The 22,697-nt window shown below is 29.2% G+C and overlaps 1 protein-coding gene across 4 annotated transcripts in view; it reads right to left on the reverse strand.

Annotated features, from left to right (window-relative positions):
- LOC112688476 (calcitonin gene-related peptide type 1 receptor-like) overlaps nucleotides 1-22,697 on the reverse strand; it is a 106,888-nt gene that overhangs the window by 51,175 nt on the left and 33,016 nt on the right. For all 4 annotated transcript variants that reach the window (XR_003149064.1, XM_025561666.1, XM_025561667.1 and 1 more), the window contains exon 4: nucleotides 1,373-1,495. Coding sequence is in view for 3 of the 4 variants with exons in the window: in XM_025561666.1 (XP_025417451.1) it covers nucleotides 1,373-1,495 (123 nt within the window). In the remaining variant the exon portion in view is untranslated. The remainder of the gene's footprint in view (nucleotides 1-1,372; nucleotides 1,496-22,697) is intronic.

Below are 22,697 nucleotides of genomic sequence, written 5' to 3' on the forward strand. Positions count from 1 at the left end.
ATTATTATTATTATTATTATTATTATTATTATTATTATTATTATTATTATTATATTTGTCTCCCGTTGGGGTGTTATGTTTTTATTTCGGTTTTATAAGAACAAACGAACGGAAAGGACAATAGAAGAAAAGTCGAACCCTCTCAAGGGGCCCACCCGATTCACAGTGAAATGTGACGTCAATACACACACACAGACATACTCATATCTGGAAACTTATTCGTCCGGATTAAATGGGACAGGCAAAGGTAAACTCCCGAAGTCCAATAAATTTCCTATAAAACGTACGCCAACGATAATCCCGTATGATAAAACATGGTTCTGCGCACGGGGCAACGGTGTTCGTCGCGTGACATAGTAGAACAGTTCACGACCCCTCGCCGCCGTACTATCGGTTATCGAAGCAGATAGACTGCTATTTTTTCGGGTACAATTTACATACGACACGGTTTCATTCGAACGCGCGTTGCGAGCAATATTTCATCACGATGGAATAATTTAACTGCAACTGCTCATATCCATTTAAGTGTTTAATCCAAGTAATTTCGGTTTCAACCGGTTATTAGTTTGAAATATTGTCCACCTCAACATACGCAATTCATGACGTAACGTCGTGCACCGTGTTACTAATGTGTAACAACATATTTGAAATGCTTCTTGAAAAAAAGCATTTTGTATTTCAAATACTTATAATGTGACCGAATATACACTTGTATTCTTAATAGTAACTTCTTATTCTCTTTTGCCTTTCTCTTAAATATTTGTAAACGGCCACCCTTGTCCTAAATCTCCACTGTTTTCGATTTTCTACATCCTCTCCGCGTACTCCAACAGCTCTCGTACCATTCCAAATCGTATTCAACCATATCTTTTTTGGTCTTCCTTTTTCTCTTACCCCTTCAACGTTAATTTTCATAACCACTTTTACTGCCTTTATTTCCTTTTATCTCACCACAGGCCCAATCCATCTCAATCTATTTTCCCTCGTCTTATCCACTATCGATGCTACAACCAATACTGTCTCTTACATATTCGTTTCTTATTCTATCTTCACATGTCACTCCACTCATCACTTGAAATACTTTCAATTCATATACCTAATATTTTAATACAATTTACGAATACGTTTAACGATAGTCATATGTTTTTTTTCAAGATAGGCCTCCATGTATTCTCGTTTTTTCACATAGCTAACGCATAAATCAAGTGAACATAGTAGCATATAATTGTATAATATACTATATAGAGCATAGCTACAGCTTATATTAAAAATAGGTTTGATAAGATTGTATATAAATATTTTACTAGGTAAATAATAATTTCCAATCTTGATGCTTCTTTTTTTATTATTTTAATAAATATTGTATACTTACGCTTTGAATCGAATCCCAAAATAAAATAAGGACACGGAAATGTGGCCACTCCACCAGCTTTGGTTCGATTAACACACGACCAACCATCAAACTCTCTAGGGCACCAAACATCACTGTCGGACACTGTAAGACAATAACGCATTGTTAAAATTAAATTTTGGCTCCTAGTATACATGTACAGTATATGAATAAAATATATTTATCACAATAAGAATTCATTGCTTCGATAATGTGTAACATGATCACACGCTCATTACGTTCGTTTGCTCCGTTATCAGTTTTATTAATTACATGAATATTAATCAATCGTTATGTGTTAATAATGCATTAATTAAATAGTCCACAAAATATAAAAAAAAAAAAAATAATCGTTCTCTTCAAATCGTTTCTGAAGATCTCGAAGTTAACGGTTATAAGAACACAATATATATTGCATCATCAATTAATTATAAAATACTGAATTAAGATTAGAGAAATCTCATGAAATCAAACGGGGACCTCTGCAATGCTATAATTGTCAAGAATATGTATACACACAAAATCATTGCAATCACCAACCATGTAGTGACACAAATATGGTGTGGTTCACTTATCTGAAAACTGCAACAAGGATCGGAGTAGCTAAATAAAATGCGCCCTCTACTTCGAAGACTATACGATCAACTTCAAAGGGTCCTGAGTCTATCAAAATATTTATAATCACCAAAAAATTAAATCCGCAAATCGTTAAAATAATACTCTTCATCTTATCAATAAAACCCCGGAGTCCACCTCTAATACTCATTTTCAATTAAATCCACCCAGTGCTTTTACTACTTTTGGTACTAAATCCAATAATACCCTAGAAAATTAAAATAAAGAATTAACTCTGCCCAAATGTCTTTCCAGTTGAACTTCAAATATTGATTTTCTTATCATCATGTTTAATAAACAAATAATTGCATTAACAGTTAAAAATACTTCAACTATCGAAAAATCAAATACATACGTTCATCCTAATTCATAAAATATCATCTTTACTATGCTAATAACATTCATAAAACTTAAAAAAAAACTGCTTTAATTTTAATTGTATTATACGAGTATGCATTAACAAGGTCGACAATCACTTATAACATTTTCGTTTATATTCATATTCATTATAAAGTTTGTACTTGTTCATAGATTGTACGTTATTAATTATAAAAATGCTTTCGTATACATGTATTACGTAAACAAACTAACAATTTTTAATTTCTTAAATACAATGCAGCCAAATAATGTTTTACATCTTTTTATGTGAAAAAGCTTGACATATATTTACAAACTTAATAAATATTAATTATATTAAACAGTCGACAAGTTTATCGTGTAGTTTTATTTAATTAAATTATACATTAAAAAGGTACTTCAATTTGTTGTAAGTCCACGCATGAGTACTTTCTACATCCCTACTTATTCTCAATTCTTCTATATGTACATCGACTAGAAACTATACGTAATCAATTTTTTTCTTATTTTTGTAACTAAATATAAAATTCATCGATTATAAAGTATATGTGTCATACTGATTTTTAATACATTTATAAAAAAATATTTTACAATGCAAAATTTTAATGTTTACATGTTGATAATATTTATTAATGATCATTTATAATGATTTAAGACCTCATATATTGATTTATTATTAATAGTATATAATATATAGAAAAAATATAAAATAATATAATGAAAAATTTAAGAAGTAATAACTATACTAACGTTAAGTGAAAATAACTATAATTTGAAAATAAAATTATTCATAAATTATGAATAAGTATTTAAGTTATACTAATTAAAAAAATCATCTAACTTATAACTGTTTTCATAAAATCCAGTGTTAATAAATTTACTTTGATATACAGTATTTCGGGTGATAATCATTAGTTATTTCGTATTTTAAATAAAATCAAATGCATTACAACTTTCAACATTGAATGGTTTCAATAATATTTAAGGTACAATCAACTTTTTATATTATCTATTTACTTAACGATAAACTTTAATTGTATTTTTGATAATTTTAATTGTCACTGATTAAAATAACAAATTAAGTGTCTATTGACTTTTACATTTATGAATATTCTTTCCTAGTCAATATGGTAAACCTTTTTAAATACTATTTAATCAACTGTTTCTAACCCATTCGAATAAATTTATACAGTATAATACCATTTTTAACCTTCCGAATAAATAAACTGCTCAAAATTGATGTTGAACTGTTATTAAAAATCTAAAATGTTTAGTGTATACATAGGAAATTATTCATTAAGTGAATTTTCGAATGATCACTATAATATACTAAATGCAATTATACACTTATTGTAGATAAATATTTTTAAATATTTCATAAACAAACCAACTTTGTTAACACATATACATAACTATATTAAAGTAATAATTATACCATACAAATAGATTTTTACCGTTCTAAAAGTAAGTAAATTATAATTTATAAACAAATGACTATTTCTAAATAAAACAAGTCACAAAATCGATTAATTGAAATACACTTAGCCTATAAATTTAAACTGAACATTTTTTATAATTGTCACGTCATAATATTTCTACGAATAAAGGTATAGTAAAAAAGAAATAACTCGTCAAAATATTTTTATTTTTTTCTAACATATACTTGATTTTTTTGTTGTTATGTTTTATCATAACAATTTTCAATTTTTAGTTTTCACAGAAAACTTTATATCCTTAGATATGTCAATCAGAATATGATGAAAAATCGACTAAATGTTTACCTGATGGTTCACTAAGCCACACTACATAATTTACTATATTTTTAAAAATAAATTGAAAAAGTGTAATACTCCGCTTCTGTGCGGTAAGTGAAACTTTTTTCATAAATATTTTTTTACACTTTATACAAATTACACGCTTTAGGGTTCAAGCTATTGATGGAATAACACATTTTTCGAAAATCAATTACGTTTCGTTGATTATTTAACTGTAAATAAATCAATATTTTTACCTGTTCCTGAAGATGATGATATATTATAATAGTTTACGTAAATTTAATTTTTATAATATGCCGTATCGATAAATAACTGTTGAAGCAATAGTTTTAAAGCGCTCGAGGACAAGACAATAAGAACGATTAGAACGATTTACATAATCTGTGTTACGAAACCGATATTTAGATAACAGTCGTGATATTTATGAAACTATTTCACTTGAACTTTGAATTATATTAGTGGTCAGCGTATATTCGTGTTGTTTGTTTACTTCATGCCGTTATATATATTTCCGCAATACGGCTCAATAAATGTTTACGATCATACATGTACAACTAACAAATCAATGAAGCAAGCAATAAATGTACAGTTGATAAAATGCATCAAAAAGGTTGATCACAAACTATTTTTAAACGATTATTCACAACATAAAAAAAACTAGAAAGTCAAATTAAAAATTTAACATTTTAACAACTCGGCCATTATACTTCCCTCGAAGCCGTTAGTTTATAACCACGCCACTGATCGATCAATACCATCTCCATTGTCCTCGGTATTAACCGCATTATTTGTTTTATTTATTGTACGTATACAGACTAAAAGCATATTATTATACAATCCGAACCTGTGGCTTACACGTAATTCTTTTGAGGGGTGCTAATCAATATGTATCGCGAATCGAGAAATAAAAACACCCCAAATACTATGAATAAGTATTAAAAAAAAAAAAAATTGTCAAATACGATTCATCACGTTTTGCGATAAATTTTGTCTGCCGAAATATCGTGCGGAACCTACGTGTATCGAAATTGAGATATGTGATTCCAAGTGTTAGCTAATAAAATATCTGTGGACGCTGCGACCGAATCCTGCAATCATTCACCCACCCATAACTCTCTTGGACACGTCTTCGAGCTAAATTCACGTGACGAGATGGACGCGCCAGACGTACGATATTTACAAGCACGTTAAAGTCGGCCGCGTACGACGTCACGTCGTATCACTTTCGAGGGTTCACAGAAACACGGGTAGGATTTGATAGCCTTTCTGAATTGACGTTTGCACATGGTCGCTAATGTAGCGCGAGCGCAAAATCGGTTCGAAAAAATATAAATCGGCCCAGGGATGCGGTCATGGAGGAATTTTTACGGCACATGTGCGCCGTCCAGCTCCCCACGCTCGCATAACACGATGCTCGCGCACCCGGGTTCGTTTTTCAAGCACTAAACAAATTGCCGCCTTTTAATATAAATTCTTTTCTAGTCTAAAATATGTTGTCAAAGCACACGATTATAGTCGTTTCCTTTATTACTTAAAATCTTAATGATGTAAAATAAAAATATACAGCTGTTACAAAAACTGCATGCATACATTCATATGAAAAACTGAATTATAAGAATACAATATAAAATATAATGATAAAAAACATGGTAGTAAAAAATGCTTAAAACAGTAATTTTTAAATTATATTCAAAACTAAATACTTATTGCCTAGTACCCATTGGCTTCAGTAAAATAAAACATTTTACAATTAGTTGTATTTATTTTAGTTCTAGTTACATACGATAAAAAATAAAATATTAAAAATGATTCGCCACCCTAAGCACTAGCTTATAGTATTCACTAGGAAATACTGCACTGGCTCGCACGTGTTCGCCCTGGGCTCGCGTATCCACGTGTAGTCGATGCGGCGGCAACGATTATTCTCATGGACGTCGGACCAGTAATCGTTCAAACGCGTGCGCGCGTCCAGAACGTACTTAACTTTTACCTTCGGTCGGGCGAAGGCGAAAATTCGAAACAACCACCGCGGAAGTAGAAAGTATGCGTGCAAACGCACTCTATACGTCGGATACGAAATCCGAACGCCGTGTAACGTCCGACGGTGAAAAGTATCATTACACGTTAAAAATAATGCACGCACGACGTCAAACGAAAAGCTCGCGCCCGGTCCATGGTTTACAAGTGATCGACGAAATACAGAAAATCGTTGGTCATGTTTATCGATTGTTTTTCGTTTTCGGCCCGACTGTCGACTCAAAAAGTCGTGTTCGCCTCGGTCGCTGCCCGCCGATTAAGTTTTTGCTGTGGGTACAACAGTGGCGATTTTACGAGGGGAGCGATAGATGAACCGTTCCCCCTCCTTGAGCCGTGTAATAACTAAAAATATGAAAGAGCAATCAGTTATCTAAAAACCGTTTAGGCGATAATTTTATGTCAAAACTGTTTACTGTTTACAAAAATGTTTGCTTCTATAGAAGTTAGACTGTTAATTAAGTTTGAATAAAAAATAATTTTTTTAATTCTTATTACTGGCCTATATTTTATTTACCTATATATTTATGTTATGTCATTGTGGAATAAAGTTTATAAAACTTAAAGTTACTCCTCATGTATCAAACAATAGGGAAAAAATAAATGGGATATGTATGCAAATTGAAGTATATGCAAAATATTTTCGCCAACCCCCCTTTCCCTTGTGCCTTCTCAAGAACCACCACTGGAGTACAATGCTGGGTTCACGCTGTTGCGATTTCTAGCTTGCGATATGTATCATGCAAGAATACACAAATGCAGGTTCACGTGTATGCTTGCTGGTATAATTGTTATTCTTGTATGTATTTGAATATTTTTCGGTTTGAAAAGTTTAATCTGATCGTGGGTAGAAATGTTGCGTTTTTTTTGTTGAATTTTTAATGAGTCCGTTAAACGGATCAAACAAAAAAGGGAATACTTATTGTTTGCGATATGTTTCGCAGAGAAATCTTTAAAAAGAAGCTAAAAACTTTAAAAAAAAAAAAAAGATTATGAGTTCGACAACGGATTAGTAGAAGAAATAGGGATAGCGTATCAAATAGTTTATGTTTAGAATTAAGAAATGAAAATCTATCGTCATACAAAAAACTTTTGTAAATGGACAATTACCTTTTTGAATAATTACTGGAGAAAGTTGAACAATTATTTGAAAAATGAGACACTTTTTTTTTAGAAAATAATTACCTGCACGTGTAAGATTGGAAATAGTTACTGGTTTTTTGTTCACAGGCAATCCTTTTCGCCAGTCTACAATACTTATTATATTTAATATTTATTTCAGTGTTTAAAACAATTAATTAATAAAAAATGTACTTAAAACACAATCATTTCATTCACTTATATTCGTGTTGGGGAATAAACTGGCGTACAATAATGACCTAATTGCGTTGAGTTTCTGTCCGACATGTCGGACTGCGTGCAATCGGAATGCGAATCGACGACGAAAGTTATCGGGTAGAAGATATCGTACGGAAACGGTCGCGGGTGATTGCAGATTATACTTATAATCTTATTAAGCACTTAATTTTCCGTCGCGAACCGGACTTGGAAACGGGCACGTTATTTTACGGGAAACAGTGGTATTTTTATTCATAATCTTACTTTAATTTTCGATCTCCGCGATTTGAAAAACAAAAAAAAAAATCGGTACACACGCGACGGTCACTGTGCAACTCTGTGTCGGACGCTCTCCTCACTTCACCGACTCATAGCATCGCAAGCGACTAATGTCGTGTCATCGTTATGAATTCGATATGATAAAATATACCGTCGCATCCGACAATTATTACCTATACTGTTTCCAACCGAATAATAATTCCGATTTTTTTTTTCATTTTATCTACTAATTCAAATTCTCTCGCAAAATACAATTTCTTTAACAAATTTATCGATCTTGATATGAATAACCATGTGCTTGAAGCGTTTTCATACCGAGAATTACAAATGTTGTAGAAATATCTACGCGTAATCAAGAGTTTTACCGTAAAACGTTTATGAATTCGAGTTTTTACGATTGTTTAATGTGTACTAGAATTCCAATTATAAGTACACAATAACTTTAATGTTTCGAAATAAATCGATTGAAATTTAAATTTTAAAGAATACATTTTTCATAAATAACACCGAAAAATCTAGATTTTATATGATATGCAATGTTTTATTGGACGGGTCCTCCACAGTCCATTTTCCTCAAAAATAATAATAATAATAATTCTTGACCATTTTTCTCCAAAAAATAAAATAATAAAATAGTATAAGAGACATAATTTTAGTCAAAAATAATGTGAAGTAAAATGGAAACCAACTTTTTTTGGAGGAGGAGGAGGAAAATAGACAGTGGAGGAAAACGGTATCTTGTTTTTGGAGGAAAATGGCTACGGCCATTTTATTCGCTCTGTAAGCAAATTTTTCAATACTTACAGACAAGTGTTTTCGAAATGTAACCTAATTAAAGTATTATCTGTATCTAATTTTCAGCCCACAAAAAAGACCATGAAAACTTTCACAGAACTTCTTCGATCGGATAAACTATAAAGTTTTTACACAATGAACTAAAAAATACATCGTTGTGGAACCAATAACTTTACTTGGGATCTAAAAAATACTTTATTCATCAAAGTAGATGTATAATTTCATCGGTACAACTTTATCTCAAAAAAAATGTAATTATTAACAGTTAATAACAGTTACTGTATACAATTCCAATAAGGTTTAGTATATAACAGTGCCAAATACAGATAGTAGCGATAAATACCATACCATTTAAAAAATACTCCAACTGTTATTATATAACAATAATATGCATCACTTTATTGTACTTGTGATTCAAATAGTTGTTTTATTTATTGAAAACTATTGGCTTAATTTACTTTTACTTCGTGAAAGATATAAAAATTACAAGGAATAATTCAAATACGTTTTTGAAATGTAATTGTTAGACAGTTCTAACTGATAATAAAGTAATAATAGATCTTACTTCACCAAACTAAACAATGCTTTTTCTAGACTTAAACAATAAACAACAATTTTCTTCCAAAGTTAGTCGAATCCATTCTTCAATGGTCCTTTGCATTTCTTCTATCTTCTGTCTCTATAATCTCATAAACATTCGTTTACTTGTCATCCATCTTTCAATTCACATATTTTCAGACTTGGGTAAAATATTTTTTAAAAGTATTTAGAATAAATACTCGAATACTTAAAAAAATAGTATTCCGAATACTTTTAAAATATTTTTAGTTTCTAGAACTCTAATAGTTTACGGTTTACAATAATAATAAATACCTGACATTAGCTTATACAAGATACGACGGAGAAGTAATAAAATAATTTTAAAAAAAAAGATGATTTGACGGTATTCGAAATATAGTATTCAGACTAATCGTTATAAGTGTTCAAAATACTTTATTGAATGCTTTCAAAAAAAAGTATTTAAAAAATATTCAAAATACTTAAAAAGTATTCTGAATACAGTATTCCGAATATTGTATTCGGAATACTACCCATCTGCATATTTTCTTTCTTTTCCTTTTTAGCTGCTATAAATGCAGATATTTTACACACAGTTTTCTACCTTCGCTTAACAAATTATATACAAAATTTTTATAAACGATTTTCTTATCTATCACCTCTCTTTTAATTATCTGAAACGCATTCGCTTTATTACAGAGCGCTATTATGTAAGGATTTATTATTTTTCCATACTGAATTCGTCTTCAATGTCTTTAACAATACTATTATATCTCAGTATCCCTTAATAAAAAAAGAAACATAATTTGTTGTATTATTCATACAAAAAATCGTGTTTTTCTTTTATCATTTAATCGTGTTTTTTTTACATGGTGGTACATTGAATTTTAATCATTTTTTATAATAATGGGAATCTTATTAAATAGCCTATTATATAATTCAGTTATCAAATAGCTATTGTAGTATTTAGTTATATTAATTTTTGGATATATTATCTTTACAGTTCTTGTGTTATAAGTATGAACAACCGGTTGTATTAAATTTTTTTTCCTAGATATGTAATATATAGTTTTTTTTTTTTTATAATATAATTGTTTTACTATTAGGATTTTGGCTTCAGAATATAAATTTTATCTTAATCCATTTGATCGAAACATAGTTTCAATTAATAAATTACTAACTAAGATTCATATAAACCCCTAGAGTTATAATCTGATAAAACAATACAACTACAATTTTCATCTTAAGATTAAAATACGTTTAGGATCGCTTCATGAAATTGATCAGAAATTTAGTAACAAAAGCATTGAAGACATAAGTTCCATTCGCCGTTACTCTGTTTTTACGAAAAGTATTCTCTTCCGAGGCAGTATTAAAAACTAAATACAAAAATTGTATGTTATAATTAGAAAATACGTTATTCTATGCGTTTTCAGTATCAAACCACGACTAAACAAATTTTTGAATCTAAAACAATCACAATTAACGCAGTTTATAGTATATTCATACTGTAAACTCTTTTATCTTTATCATAACGGTTATGTATTAATTTTTTTTATTATTAATGTGAAGTTTGTTTTTCGACATAAGCCTCTAATGATTTTTGCGCCTCATCTAGAAATTCGCAACCCCCAGGTTGAGAAATGCTGTTCTAGTGGACACCCCGCTGATCCATGACATCCATAAAATGTTACCTCATCTTAAAACAGCGTCGTGCTGGTTATCGTTCACGCGGTATAATATATAAGACAATCAAGCTCGGTACAATAGCGGCTGCGGTGTAAATGACTTATTTAACGGAGTGTGCAAGAAGGTGTTACAGACCGAGGACGCAAAATAATTATAATACAAAAATGAACATAATAATAACAATCAATAGATAAGATTAGATGGTTCGATGTAAATCTACATCAATTATATTCCACGAACCGAAAATTTCTCGGGGTTATTATTATCGTACTCGGCGGATGTAGAAACGTTGTGATACCCGAAAAGAACGATCGAGTTGGCACCGCCGCGGCGACCGCGCGTGTACGGTTCAATATCAATCGCGCCGACTCGTACAAACAGAAGTGATCGAAACGAAATCGTTCGATCCGAATAAACAATTAGATCGACAGAAATAAATAACGTTAAATCGCGTTGAGGATCGTTAAAGTCGGTCTACGTGCACAAATGTGTGCACAGGATTAATAACTATGGTGACCAGACGTACTCTTTTTCGTAAGACAGTACCTCTTTTTTGATGCGTGTCCAGTTTCCTTAAAAATAGTAGATGAAATTGCTCTCTTTTTTTTAAAAAAAATATTATAGGCTAAATATATGTTTATGTTTTCTTTATAATTTGGTCATTAATTTATATTTTGTGGTTCGGACCAGTAGTAAGCGATGTGAGTAATCGAGAGGCGATCGCCTCTCAGTTATTTGGAAGTTGGGTGGAAATCGACAAAATATACTTGCCTATGAAAATGTTTGATTTCATCACGTCACTAGTTCAGACTAAAGCATTCTGATCGGTCGGTGGAGTGGTTAATTAAATTGTTTCTGTTTTGTTATATCAATAATATTAACTATAAAATTACCACGGTTGTAGATATCTACAAACTGAAGATAAAATTTCATAGAATAATAGCTAACAAAAATAAATGGGAAACAATAAATATTTACTGAGGCAAGTACGACCTACGAGAGAACGTACCAGCGTACTCAAAACTAATATAATTTTAAATTGTTGTATAATGAGTTCACCACGTAGAAAATGCGCAATTAATTCAAATCTTCAGAATGAGTTTACTTTTATAAAATCGACTTTAATATCTCCTCAGATTGTGTATTGTGAAATATGTAAAACTGAATTTTATATATCAAATAGCGGGCACAGCAATATAACAAATCGTATCAAAAAAAACAAAAACATCAAGTAGCCTTAAATGTTGCTAGGTACATCTAGTCAAAAGGTAAACGATCCTTAGATCCTTAGATCTTTAGATCTTTAGATTTTACTTCTAAGTTAGTTGCAACATTGTTTAAATCAAAATTTTCTTTAGATAGAACCAAAACTAAATGTATAATCACTAATGTGTTAGACAAAGAAACCGAATTCAGATGGAACCTATCCTTACAAAATGCTATATACTTTAGTGTAATGATTTTAATCATTAAAAAATACAAATATTTCCATTACTTTTTAAATATTTCAGTTTAAAATAGCAGTAAAAATTAAGTTATTAGAACTTAAAGCATTACCTGGAGAAACATCTGATATATTAAATAAATATGTTTTTACTTCTTTAATCAAACTGAATATTGTATCTAAGCGCGTAGGCTTATCTACAAATAATACTAACATTAATTTTGGAAAATCAAACAGACAAGGAAAAAAAAAATTTATTCAAAAAATTAAACTATTCATGTTCTTTCTTCATTGTTGGTGTTAGATGTGTGGCTCTCATTCTAAACAATTACACACATATTTTTAATATTATTTATTAGTTAGTGTTTCTTTGTTTAGTTATTGTTATTATTATTATTTTTATTTCAATCTTTATCATTAGTATTAATCCTATTACATTTATATAAATTCAAATCAGCCGATAGTCATATGCAAAATAAATAAATAAATTGCATTCAAAATTCGACTGACGTTTTACCTTTTGATATTGAACTAACTGTTGTAAAAATGTATTATATATTTTTACATTTACACTGTTAGATTTAGTTCATTAAAAAATTTTCGTGATACTATAAAAGTTGAGTATAAAAAAATGTTGTCGTTTTCAAAAACCAGATTCTTAAGCTTAATGATTGCTGTTGAATGAATTTTACAAATGCTTAAGCCACTAAAAGAATACGAGTATTTTAGTTCAGTAGAATGCCCAAAAATCTTCAAAGGTTTTTTTAAAAATCCTTTTAGAAAAATTTGGTTTTGGTTTGTTCACAACAATTAATTTTTATTTCATCAAACTATTTTAAATATTGAAGGTGATAAAATATGTGCAATTGAAATAGCATTAGAATATTTTAAGCTCATTGTTATTCTAACACACAGAGAAAAAGAAATATTTTTACCAACCAAAGTGAGAGAATCATTATCTAAACTCCATATAACTTAAGTATCATGACCAGTTTTCACTTCAAGCTAAAGACTTTTATGATAGTTGTATAAATCATTTGAATAAATGATCAGCCAATATGAATGACTTAAGATTATTCTCTTAGATCTGTTTCGCGAGATTCATTTGAATGGAAGAACAGTATTACTTTCTTGTGATGCTTTTAAAAATTCAACTGACGAAAACTAAATAAGACCTACTTTTTGATGAAATAAGTCATTTAAAAAGTTTTTGAATTCAGAAAAAATGTCTAAATGGAGAGAAAATAATACTTCAACTGAGGGGGTTGGCTAAATATTTAAAATTTTATGAAAAATAAAGAGATCCCAGTAAAAAACCTTGGAAATAGTTTGCCAATATGTATTAAGTCTTTTTGGTACAAGTGCACCTATAGAAAGATTGTTTTCAAAAATCAATAGATATTGAACATCTGAAAAATCTCGGTAAAAAATGCGGTAAACAACGACAGCATTGGTGAAGAAAAAACGTCTGTCGAATGATAATCTATTCTTTTACCATGCCGCCGCCAATCGCCGAAACGCACGTGTAATCTCTCCGATGTACAATATCCGCTGCAAGGCGTACAGCGAAACGACGGAGAGAAAACCGCCGACCGATCGTCAACAAATTTGATCCATGCTCATCGCGCGATAAACGAATCGTTTACGCAAACCGATGGTAAGAGTGCACGCGCTCACATGTCTTAACAAAACCGTTTCTCCGGCAAAACGTTGGAACGTAATAATGATAACAGTAACGATATAATAACGAGACCGTAATGGGAGAACGTTTCGCACGTCCCGTAAGGACTAAGTACGCGGACGACGTATCGCGTACGGTTCAGAACGGCCGTGTTGTTCGTCATATCATTGTAATTACGGCCAACGCGTATGTAGTGACTGTTATCATTAATTTTAATTGCCGGATTGAGAAATTAAACTCGTTTAGCCGTCGCACTGTCCAAAAGCGTAAGATCTACGAACGAATGCACACACAAAGGGTGGTTACCGGAGGCGTAACTTTTAAGGGGCTTGCGGGGCTAAGCTACTCCCCTCTCATAAATCCTAGTCCCAAAATGGTAATTACGGTGTAAAATTTAAATTATCGCTTTATTATTTATTAACAACGTCTTGGAAACATTTTTCTTTTTCTTTATTGTCGACAAACTATTATATCATCGTGTATGATTTACCGTATATCATGTCATGTTGTGCTAATAAGTTGAAAGTAAATACAAATATATTCGTCACTCAGAAAAATAAATGTACAGATTTTATGTTTGTAACATTAACGTATAAATGGTGTCAACGACTAACGAGTACAGAGGGAGGGAGAGAGGTAGAGCCTCCCATTTCATTTCCTATCTCTATAAAAATTCTAGGGTTGGAATCTCCCCCTAGGTCTAGTTACGCCTATGATGGTCGCTAGTTGCATGCCACGATAAGAATTTCTTCCGAATTGCGGCTCGAGTATATGCTAATTAAAAATGTTTTTAATATAAAACTGTATATTCTAAGATTCGTTTTCCTTCCCATTTTCGTATAAGCTTATGACTGTCTGTAGCTGTCAGTACTACAGATAGATTTCTATTTAATTGAGTAGATGCTTTAAAACTGTTTTTAGTACAGCAAAATTAGGAAAACGGCTAAATGTTGTTGTCTGTGGTATAGCGACGATCAAGACGTATTTTGGTATCAACATTATACTGTCAAGTCTGAAAACTATCTTGAAATAATAATAATCAATATGTTATAAACATACATAATATGGTTTTTGGTTGTCGTTATTATCGAATGAAGGACGATAATATTATTGAGATCAGATTTATCAGTAGATATTAACTTAACCGCAACTCGAATAATAAAAAACTAGGATCCCAAATCGCTTGTACTAGAAAAAAAAACTCGGAATACAACAAATGCAGCCTTCTAAAACGTTTTGAAGAATTTTTCCGAGAAACACTACACTAATAGAGTCACTTATTATTACGTACGAATAGCACCTTTCTACTATTATGCAGCACTAAGTATGTATATTATTCTATTGTAATACATCAATAGGTTGTATTGTAAATTTTGTTTAATTGTTTTTTATTAAACACAGTTAATTCCGAGTTCCAATGACGGTATTTCATTGAAAGAAAGTGGATTATTTTGTAGTATCAGGCAGAGCATTTTTAGTTCAAATCAGTTATGAAAATAATAATCGGACAATGTAACAATACCTGGATGACTATTAAATTATATTAAAATTTACCTAATAAAACATAAAAACGTGTCTTTAACTTTGTTTTTTACCATTACTGGCCATGCCAGTACAAATATTGCGTCATTATACTATACATTTTATATTTCTTGATTATTATCATTGGAAAGTTCAAAATGTTATCAACGATTTTCGGAATTTGACGAAATATTTTAAACATGCCGAGAATTCAATTAATATACATTATTTATTTACTTTTAGTACACATTCTATATTATATTTAAATATTTTTAAAACGTTACATTTTATACTACTCAAAATTTAACACTTCGACTTAATTTATCAAACTGATACACTGCATCTAAGACGTATTATTTATCACAAATATATTTTTATTGTAAAGTTAAAATTATCCGTAACTAAAATGCATTAAAATATTCCATATTTAATTTAAGCTTCACGTGTAATAATTAAGACCTAGTGATTGACTAGACCTGAGATTGCGTTCGGAAAAAAAAACACGCAGACAGATAAACATATTGTATGCAAATAGTAAACTGTTTATGATACCATATTCAATTTGTTTTAAATGGAAGAGTGAAACGGTTTAATGCGAAATCTTGGATCAATATAGCCGTTACAGATCGGTTAAAAAAAAAGCTCAATATTCTTCCGTTCCAATGTTGTAGATTATAACTTTTAGTGCATGAAAAAACTTCGGATTTAGGGGAAAAAAAAATTTATTTTTGCGTGGTGAACAGATTTTCTTTATTCGTATTAGGTAGACCGATCAAACCAGATTTCTATCAACATTCTTCGGGAAAAACAACATGTGTATGCAATTGGAGGAAAAAATAATCTTCTTTATTCGACTTATGTCCTTAATGCATTTATTCCTTCAATCAACCAACAACAACATTTTCATCCAATCCATTTAACTATATATATATATATAATATCCTCAATAGAATAAAAAATAAAAAATAGAAATACATTATATATTCAGGAAATATAAACACAACTTTTAATTTATTGAATTTATTATTGGTTATAAAGTGTTTTGCTAAAAATATAACTAAAATAATCATAAAAATAATTCTCGGTAGGCTTTAGAGTGCTCTTCGATGTTTTATACATTAATTTAGTTAATTTGAATTGCACTATTCAGTTTATTAACATATTATTATTATTGTATTTTTAATGAAGTAAAATCGTTTCCACAAAAAGTCTTAAAATGTTACATATTAAAAACGTAATTTAATTATTTTTTAATTTAACTGTGTAATTTGTTTTTCATTAATATAATCAGGTAATTAAAACCTAGCTATGTTTTATTGTTATTCTTTTTTTAATAAAGTGTAATAAACATTAAGCTTATCCTTTTTTTTTTGTTTATTTACAATTTAATATAACCCATGTACCGTAATTTTATTGTGACACCGACTTAATTCTAAAGTAATTTGGAGGATAATTGTGCTTACACCTATTGCGGATAGTGCAACAATAACACAGTTTTGAGAAATCCGACGTGATTAATCGTCCTACGATATTCATGTCATAAATATTTTAATAAATACTTAAACCCAAACCAGACCAGAGGTAACCAATAGTTTAGAATTTGAAACATTGAAATTAAATATTAACTAAGTAAACGGGAACATTAAAAAAATCTCTAGTACACATATTTTATTTGGAATTTGAAACAAAGATCACGGATGAGCTAAGAGAGCTATTGTGTATTCGGTTAATATTACAGTGTTCACACGATTACTTAAAAATAATTAATTTTATTATTTAATGTTTAACTTTATTAGTAAATAGGTACTACCTACTTGCCGTAATACGCACGTGTAAAGTGTGTATTTTAAATTAATAAAATATTTAATAAATGTTATGTGTTTACCATATTATTGGTAGAACAACAAGCACTTCTGAAGTATCTACTTACTATTATTTATTAGGGACAAACAATAATATTGTGTAAGAAAGTTGTTAAAAATTATTAATGTACATAGGCGGTAATTCGTTAAGTGTTTTTAAACAAAATATACATAAAACTGCACACGCATGACGCTATTCTATGGAGTAACTCTATATTATGGTATAACTCAATTATTTTATAATAATTATTGTTACATCAATCACTATACTCATCATAGTTTTGTAACAGTAATGTCACTTAATGCAATAAACGATGTAAACATATACATGTATGTATGTTTAATAATATTATAATCAACAAAAATCCCCGAAATATAAAATCGTTTGATTAAAATGTATATTTATCGTAAATTTTTGAGTATTAACTATTGTAATTTAAACATAATTAATAATATTTATGTTGTTACACACACTAGATTATTTAGTGTATACGGTCCAGCGTATAATCGTACCGTTTCTGAAATAAGTAACAATTATTTTAAATGCATTAGGTATATGCATGACAAACATACGCTAAACCGATTAAGGGTTCACGAGTAATTAATTTATTACCAAGGTAAGTGAGAGTGTGTGTATGTGTGTGTGTGTGTGTGTGGGTAAAATATATTATTTTGAGGCAGAACAACAAATAATAAAACTTTTTCAAATTAAAAGTATACAACGAAGGTTTTTAAACTACACCCCACACTCATATCCTCTGCAAATCTTCAGCCTTAAGAAAATTCAACAATATTTAAAATTCCATTAAGTATATACAATTTATTAAAAATTGAATGAATACGGTTTTTATATAATATATATAGAAAGACTAAAAATCTATTTATATATATCATAGTTCTACTCACTCACACACTGATTCACGTAAGAAGCCATTTGAAATATTGAAGGAATGCACATATTTTTATTTATAGATGCGCTAATGAAAAGATTTTTCGAAAATCACATTTTTAAGGGTGAAATTTTAAACTCTGGATTAGATGCATACATTTTTTTTCATACAAAGGTTACCTGTTAAAGAATTTTTAATAGATTTATTTTGATAACCACCGATTGAGGTTTACTAAAAAACATATAAATTAAAAATAAATATCAGAAACCGACAAGTGCGCATTTTTCACCTATTTTTTTCTTTCTCTTTTTTTACGTTGAAATAATAATTACTCTAATCTGAAATAATAAAATATCTTCCTAGTGAGACTGTATAATTAAGCTAGTACTTTATAAAAATAAATGATTTTTGAACATAATATTTAATATATACTATTGAAAACAACAACTTTATAAACATTTCATAATGAAAATAATTTTTGTATTCTTGCCAACGTTTTCAAAAATGTTATAAAGCATTTGAATCTAACGAATTTGAAGAATGAGTTTTAAAATGAAAATTAATGTAGGTACACATGTTCACATAATCGTCCAACCAAAATCGCAGGGTTTGAGTAAAATTTGAAGTGTATTAATTCTGAAATAAGCCTATACGAGTACATTTACAAATAATAATATTGTTGTTAAGGTCGTATAATAATAATTTTATTGTAAAAATATTCCAGCGATTCGCGTATAATAATATGCATTCGCAATTGGTATACGTATCCCTTTAAGGCTGAAAAAACATTGATGGAGTTAAATTTTACTCTAAACGTAAAAAACTACCTCTCAAAACTGAATTCATTAATAATCATAATGGGTACTGTATTTAAATTATGTAGGTACATATTGCATATATTCCATCTTAGTGCTTTTAATTTGGTCTTATACATTATATTATTGTATTATAAGAAATAATAGATATTCATATGCGCGCGCGCGCGCGTGTGTGTGTGTGTGTGTGTGTGTGTGTATTTTTACGAAAAAATATATCAACCCACACCACTTCAAACTTTACGTGAAACTTGAATGGACTAATATTTTATTTATTGCTGAAAAATGCGTTTTAATCATTTTTTTTCCAATGTTCAAAAATTAATTTTATTCAAGTAAAGTATCGTCGTTAACTGCAGTTGGTCTTTGTGTACCTTTCGTCAAATATAAATTAAAAAACTTTTCTCGTTTACACATTTTATATTGTCCAATTTGCTCACAAATAGTAATTAATAAAAATACTTAAAATATCATGTATAAATAAATTATTATTAATCTATATTAATAGTGGATCGAAACGATTACAATTTAAAACAAATCTTAAAAATTTGAATAAAATATTAGTTTTAAATTACAGCAAAATAGTTAGTTAACTAATAAACAATAAAAGCGAGATAAAAAAAAAGCGGACAAAATCCATACGGTCCACATTTTTAAACTTCAGTTCTTGTTCATATATTACATTACACGTGAACCCAGTACGTCCGTGAAGTTTCCCTCCCTCCACTTTGTCCATCGAATTCAAACCTTCATCAATATTTTGGAACTAATTTGGAACTATTTGGAACCAACTTTTTATAATTTGGAACTTCATCCTTTTCTCGAAATAAGAGATTTTCGGTTGGGGGCCAATTTCACGCAGCCCCCCCCCCACTTTGTCCTATTGACTTCAAACCTTTATAAATATTTTGGAACTATTTTAGAACTATTTGGAACCAAGTTTTCAGAATTTGGAACTTCACCCTTTTCCCTGAATAAAAGTTTTTTCGATCGAGGGGTACAAATCCACGTAGCCCCTCCCACCACACACTTTGTCCTATCGACTTCAAACATTCATCAACATTTTGAATCTTATTTGAAATTAATTAGAATCTAGTTTTCCGAAATACCTATAGCTAATATAGGTTACAGATTTAAAAACAAATAGTAATAATAAATTAAAATTGTGAGATTTAAAATTAGCTAATGCTTTAAAAAAGGAAAATTAGTTATCTAAAAGAAAACATATCTAAAAATTGCAAAGTTGAAATTTCAAAATTATATTTCTTAGTACATACTTAAAATATTGTTTATAGAAATCTGTTTTTCAATTTGGTAAAAAAATTAATTTGCATTACTAGTATCTATAAATGTTATATAATACCATAGAACATTTTAAAATATATCTTTATGATTAGCAGACAATTTATTTTTACTATTGAAATATAATATTTAAACTCCGGACCATATGTGCCCTTAATATATTGTTATGCTCATAGGAGGGAGATTTCGAGGTATCTAAAATTTACATTTTAAAACTAGGAAGCATAATTTTTGTAGTTGTCAAAATTTTGCTATCTATGTAAATATTTACAACATATAAACAACTATTGGCAACTTGAAAAAGTTATATCCTTCACCCAGGCATTATTAATTCAATGAGGACAATTTTTTAGTTCCTCGTAGCTTTATATGACATTAAATTTTGACATTATTATTTTAAACTGTCAATATAATTAGAAATTTTCGAAAACTATATTAAAACTAACTAAATATCTATGAACGTATAAAATATAACAGTAAGTATACTTCAATATTTTCGAACACAAACTACATTGTATAAGATAAAGTTAATATAAATCATATTATTATAGGTTTTCCTTATCTTGTCATATAATTTTATACTATTTTGAACACAATACATTCAGGCTATTATTATTGGACAAGTCCATAAAGTTTTATTTTTATGAATTTATATTTAAATGGTTCAATATACATATAAATAAATATACAATTTTATACGTATGATATATTAAGAATACTTCAAAAGTATTCCGAATACTTTTAAAATACTTTTAGTTTTCATACTATCAAAATAATAAATGTGAAGTTCCAAATTCTGAAAACTCGGTTCCAAATAGTTCCAAATTAGTTCCGAAATATTGGTGAAGGTTTGAAGTCGATAGGATAAAGTGGGGGGCCAACTTCACGGTCGTAAACCCAGTGACATGAGAGTGACATACGGAGTACATCGTTGAGTATCAAGGTAAATTTAAACACAATTTGAATCATCACATTTGACGATTGATTTTGAAAAGAAGTCGACCTTTTAAAGATACTATGACATTTTATACATTTTTTAATATAACTACATTTGAATAGAATTATCAAACACATAGTGCAATTAGAGCACATACCATAAGTAACTTTCGGCTACAGAACGTTTAGTCTTTATAAATTATGGTTTCTACATTTTATTACTATTTCCGATTATATGATGTATATTGCATAATACTTTCAAAGTATTGTTGCCATCTAAAAAGTGTTTCACACTCGAAGCGACCTCTATACAGTAACACCTGTGGTCCATTTTCCGACACACTAGTCTACATAGAAAAATTAAGAACTATTTTCATTTTTTTTTTTTTTTTTTTTTGTTTCCTTTATTTAGTAGCCGAAACCAATATTATTTTAACATTAAAAAAATGTATATTAAACGTGATTTATAATAGTTGTGGTATATACACCACGATGATCAAAAAATATATAAATACAATACTACATCAGTTTAAATTTATAAATTGAAATTAATTGTTTAATATGAAAATGTTTCCACCATTGATAAATTTATTGTTTAACTACTTCAATGTGTTTTTAATGAATTCCCCAATAGTCCACAGAGATTGATGTTATTATTTATAATGTTATTGTTTTTCTGACTCTATTAGGAGGTCAAAGTTATGTATAATATTAGGGCATAACACGTTATCAATTAGGGATATATAAGGTTTAATGTATTCACTATGTACATACAATCAGAACAGGTGAACAGATGATTAATGTCAGTAGATATATGAAAACTTTGCTGGCCAATTTTCAAATGGAATATAAAACATAAATAGCTTTTGTTTCACAACTTCAGCAGCAGTAGCAAGATCATTTTCATAAGAAAGTTTTGTATTTTCTATCATTTAAAATAAACAACACAAAGACAAAAAGCAGTATTATCTTTTACAACTTATGAAAACAGAAAGTTTACTTACAGCTATATTTATAAGTACAAATAACAAAACAAATACTATAGGTAAATAATTTAACTTTGACACTTATTAGTTACTAATATATAGTTTTGTGTGGTATTAATTATTGTATTTTTTTTTTTTACTCATATTTACTATTATTGTAAACTTTAATATTTCATAACGAATAGCATTTTAAGCTTATGTATTACGTTAAAATAATTGTAAATAAATAAATAAAAAATCATGGTTTGATTTCAATTAGTGGTAAATTGTTTTGTGAATTTGAAAAATCTAAGTACCTATTGTTCACCAAATTACATACAAAATAAACCTTTATTTCGCGTAAATTTATGACCTTTTCGTTAGTCATACCATTATAATTCATACAACATTACAAAAACTGATAATATACATATCATATATACGTTCCATC

This window comes from Sipha flava, unplaced genomic scaffold (assembly GCF_003268045.1).
Source record: "Sipha flava isolate LNK unplaced genomic scaffold, YSA_version1 39_pilon_pilon, whole genome shotgun sequence".
NCBI classification, from domain to species: Eukaryota; Metazoa; Arthropoda; class Insecta; order Hemiptera; family Aphididae; genus Sipha; species Sipha flava.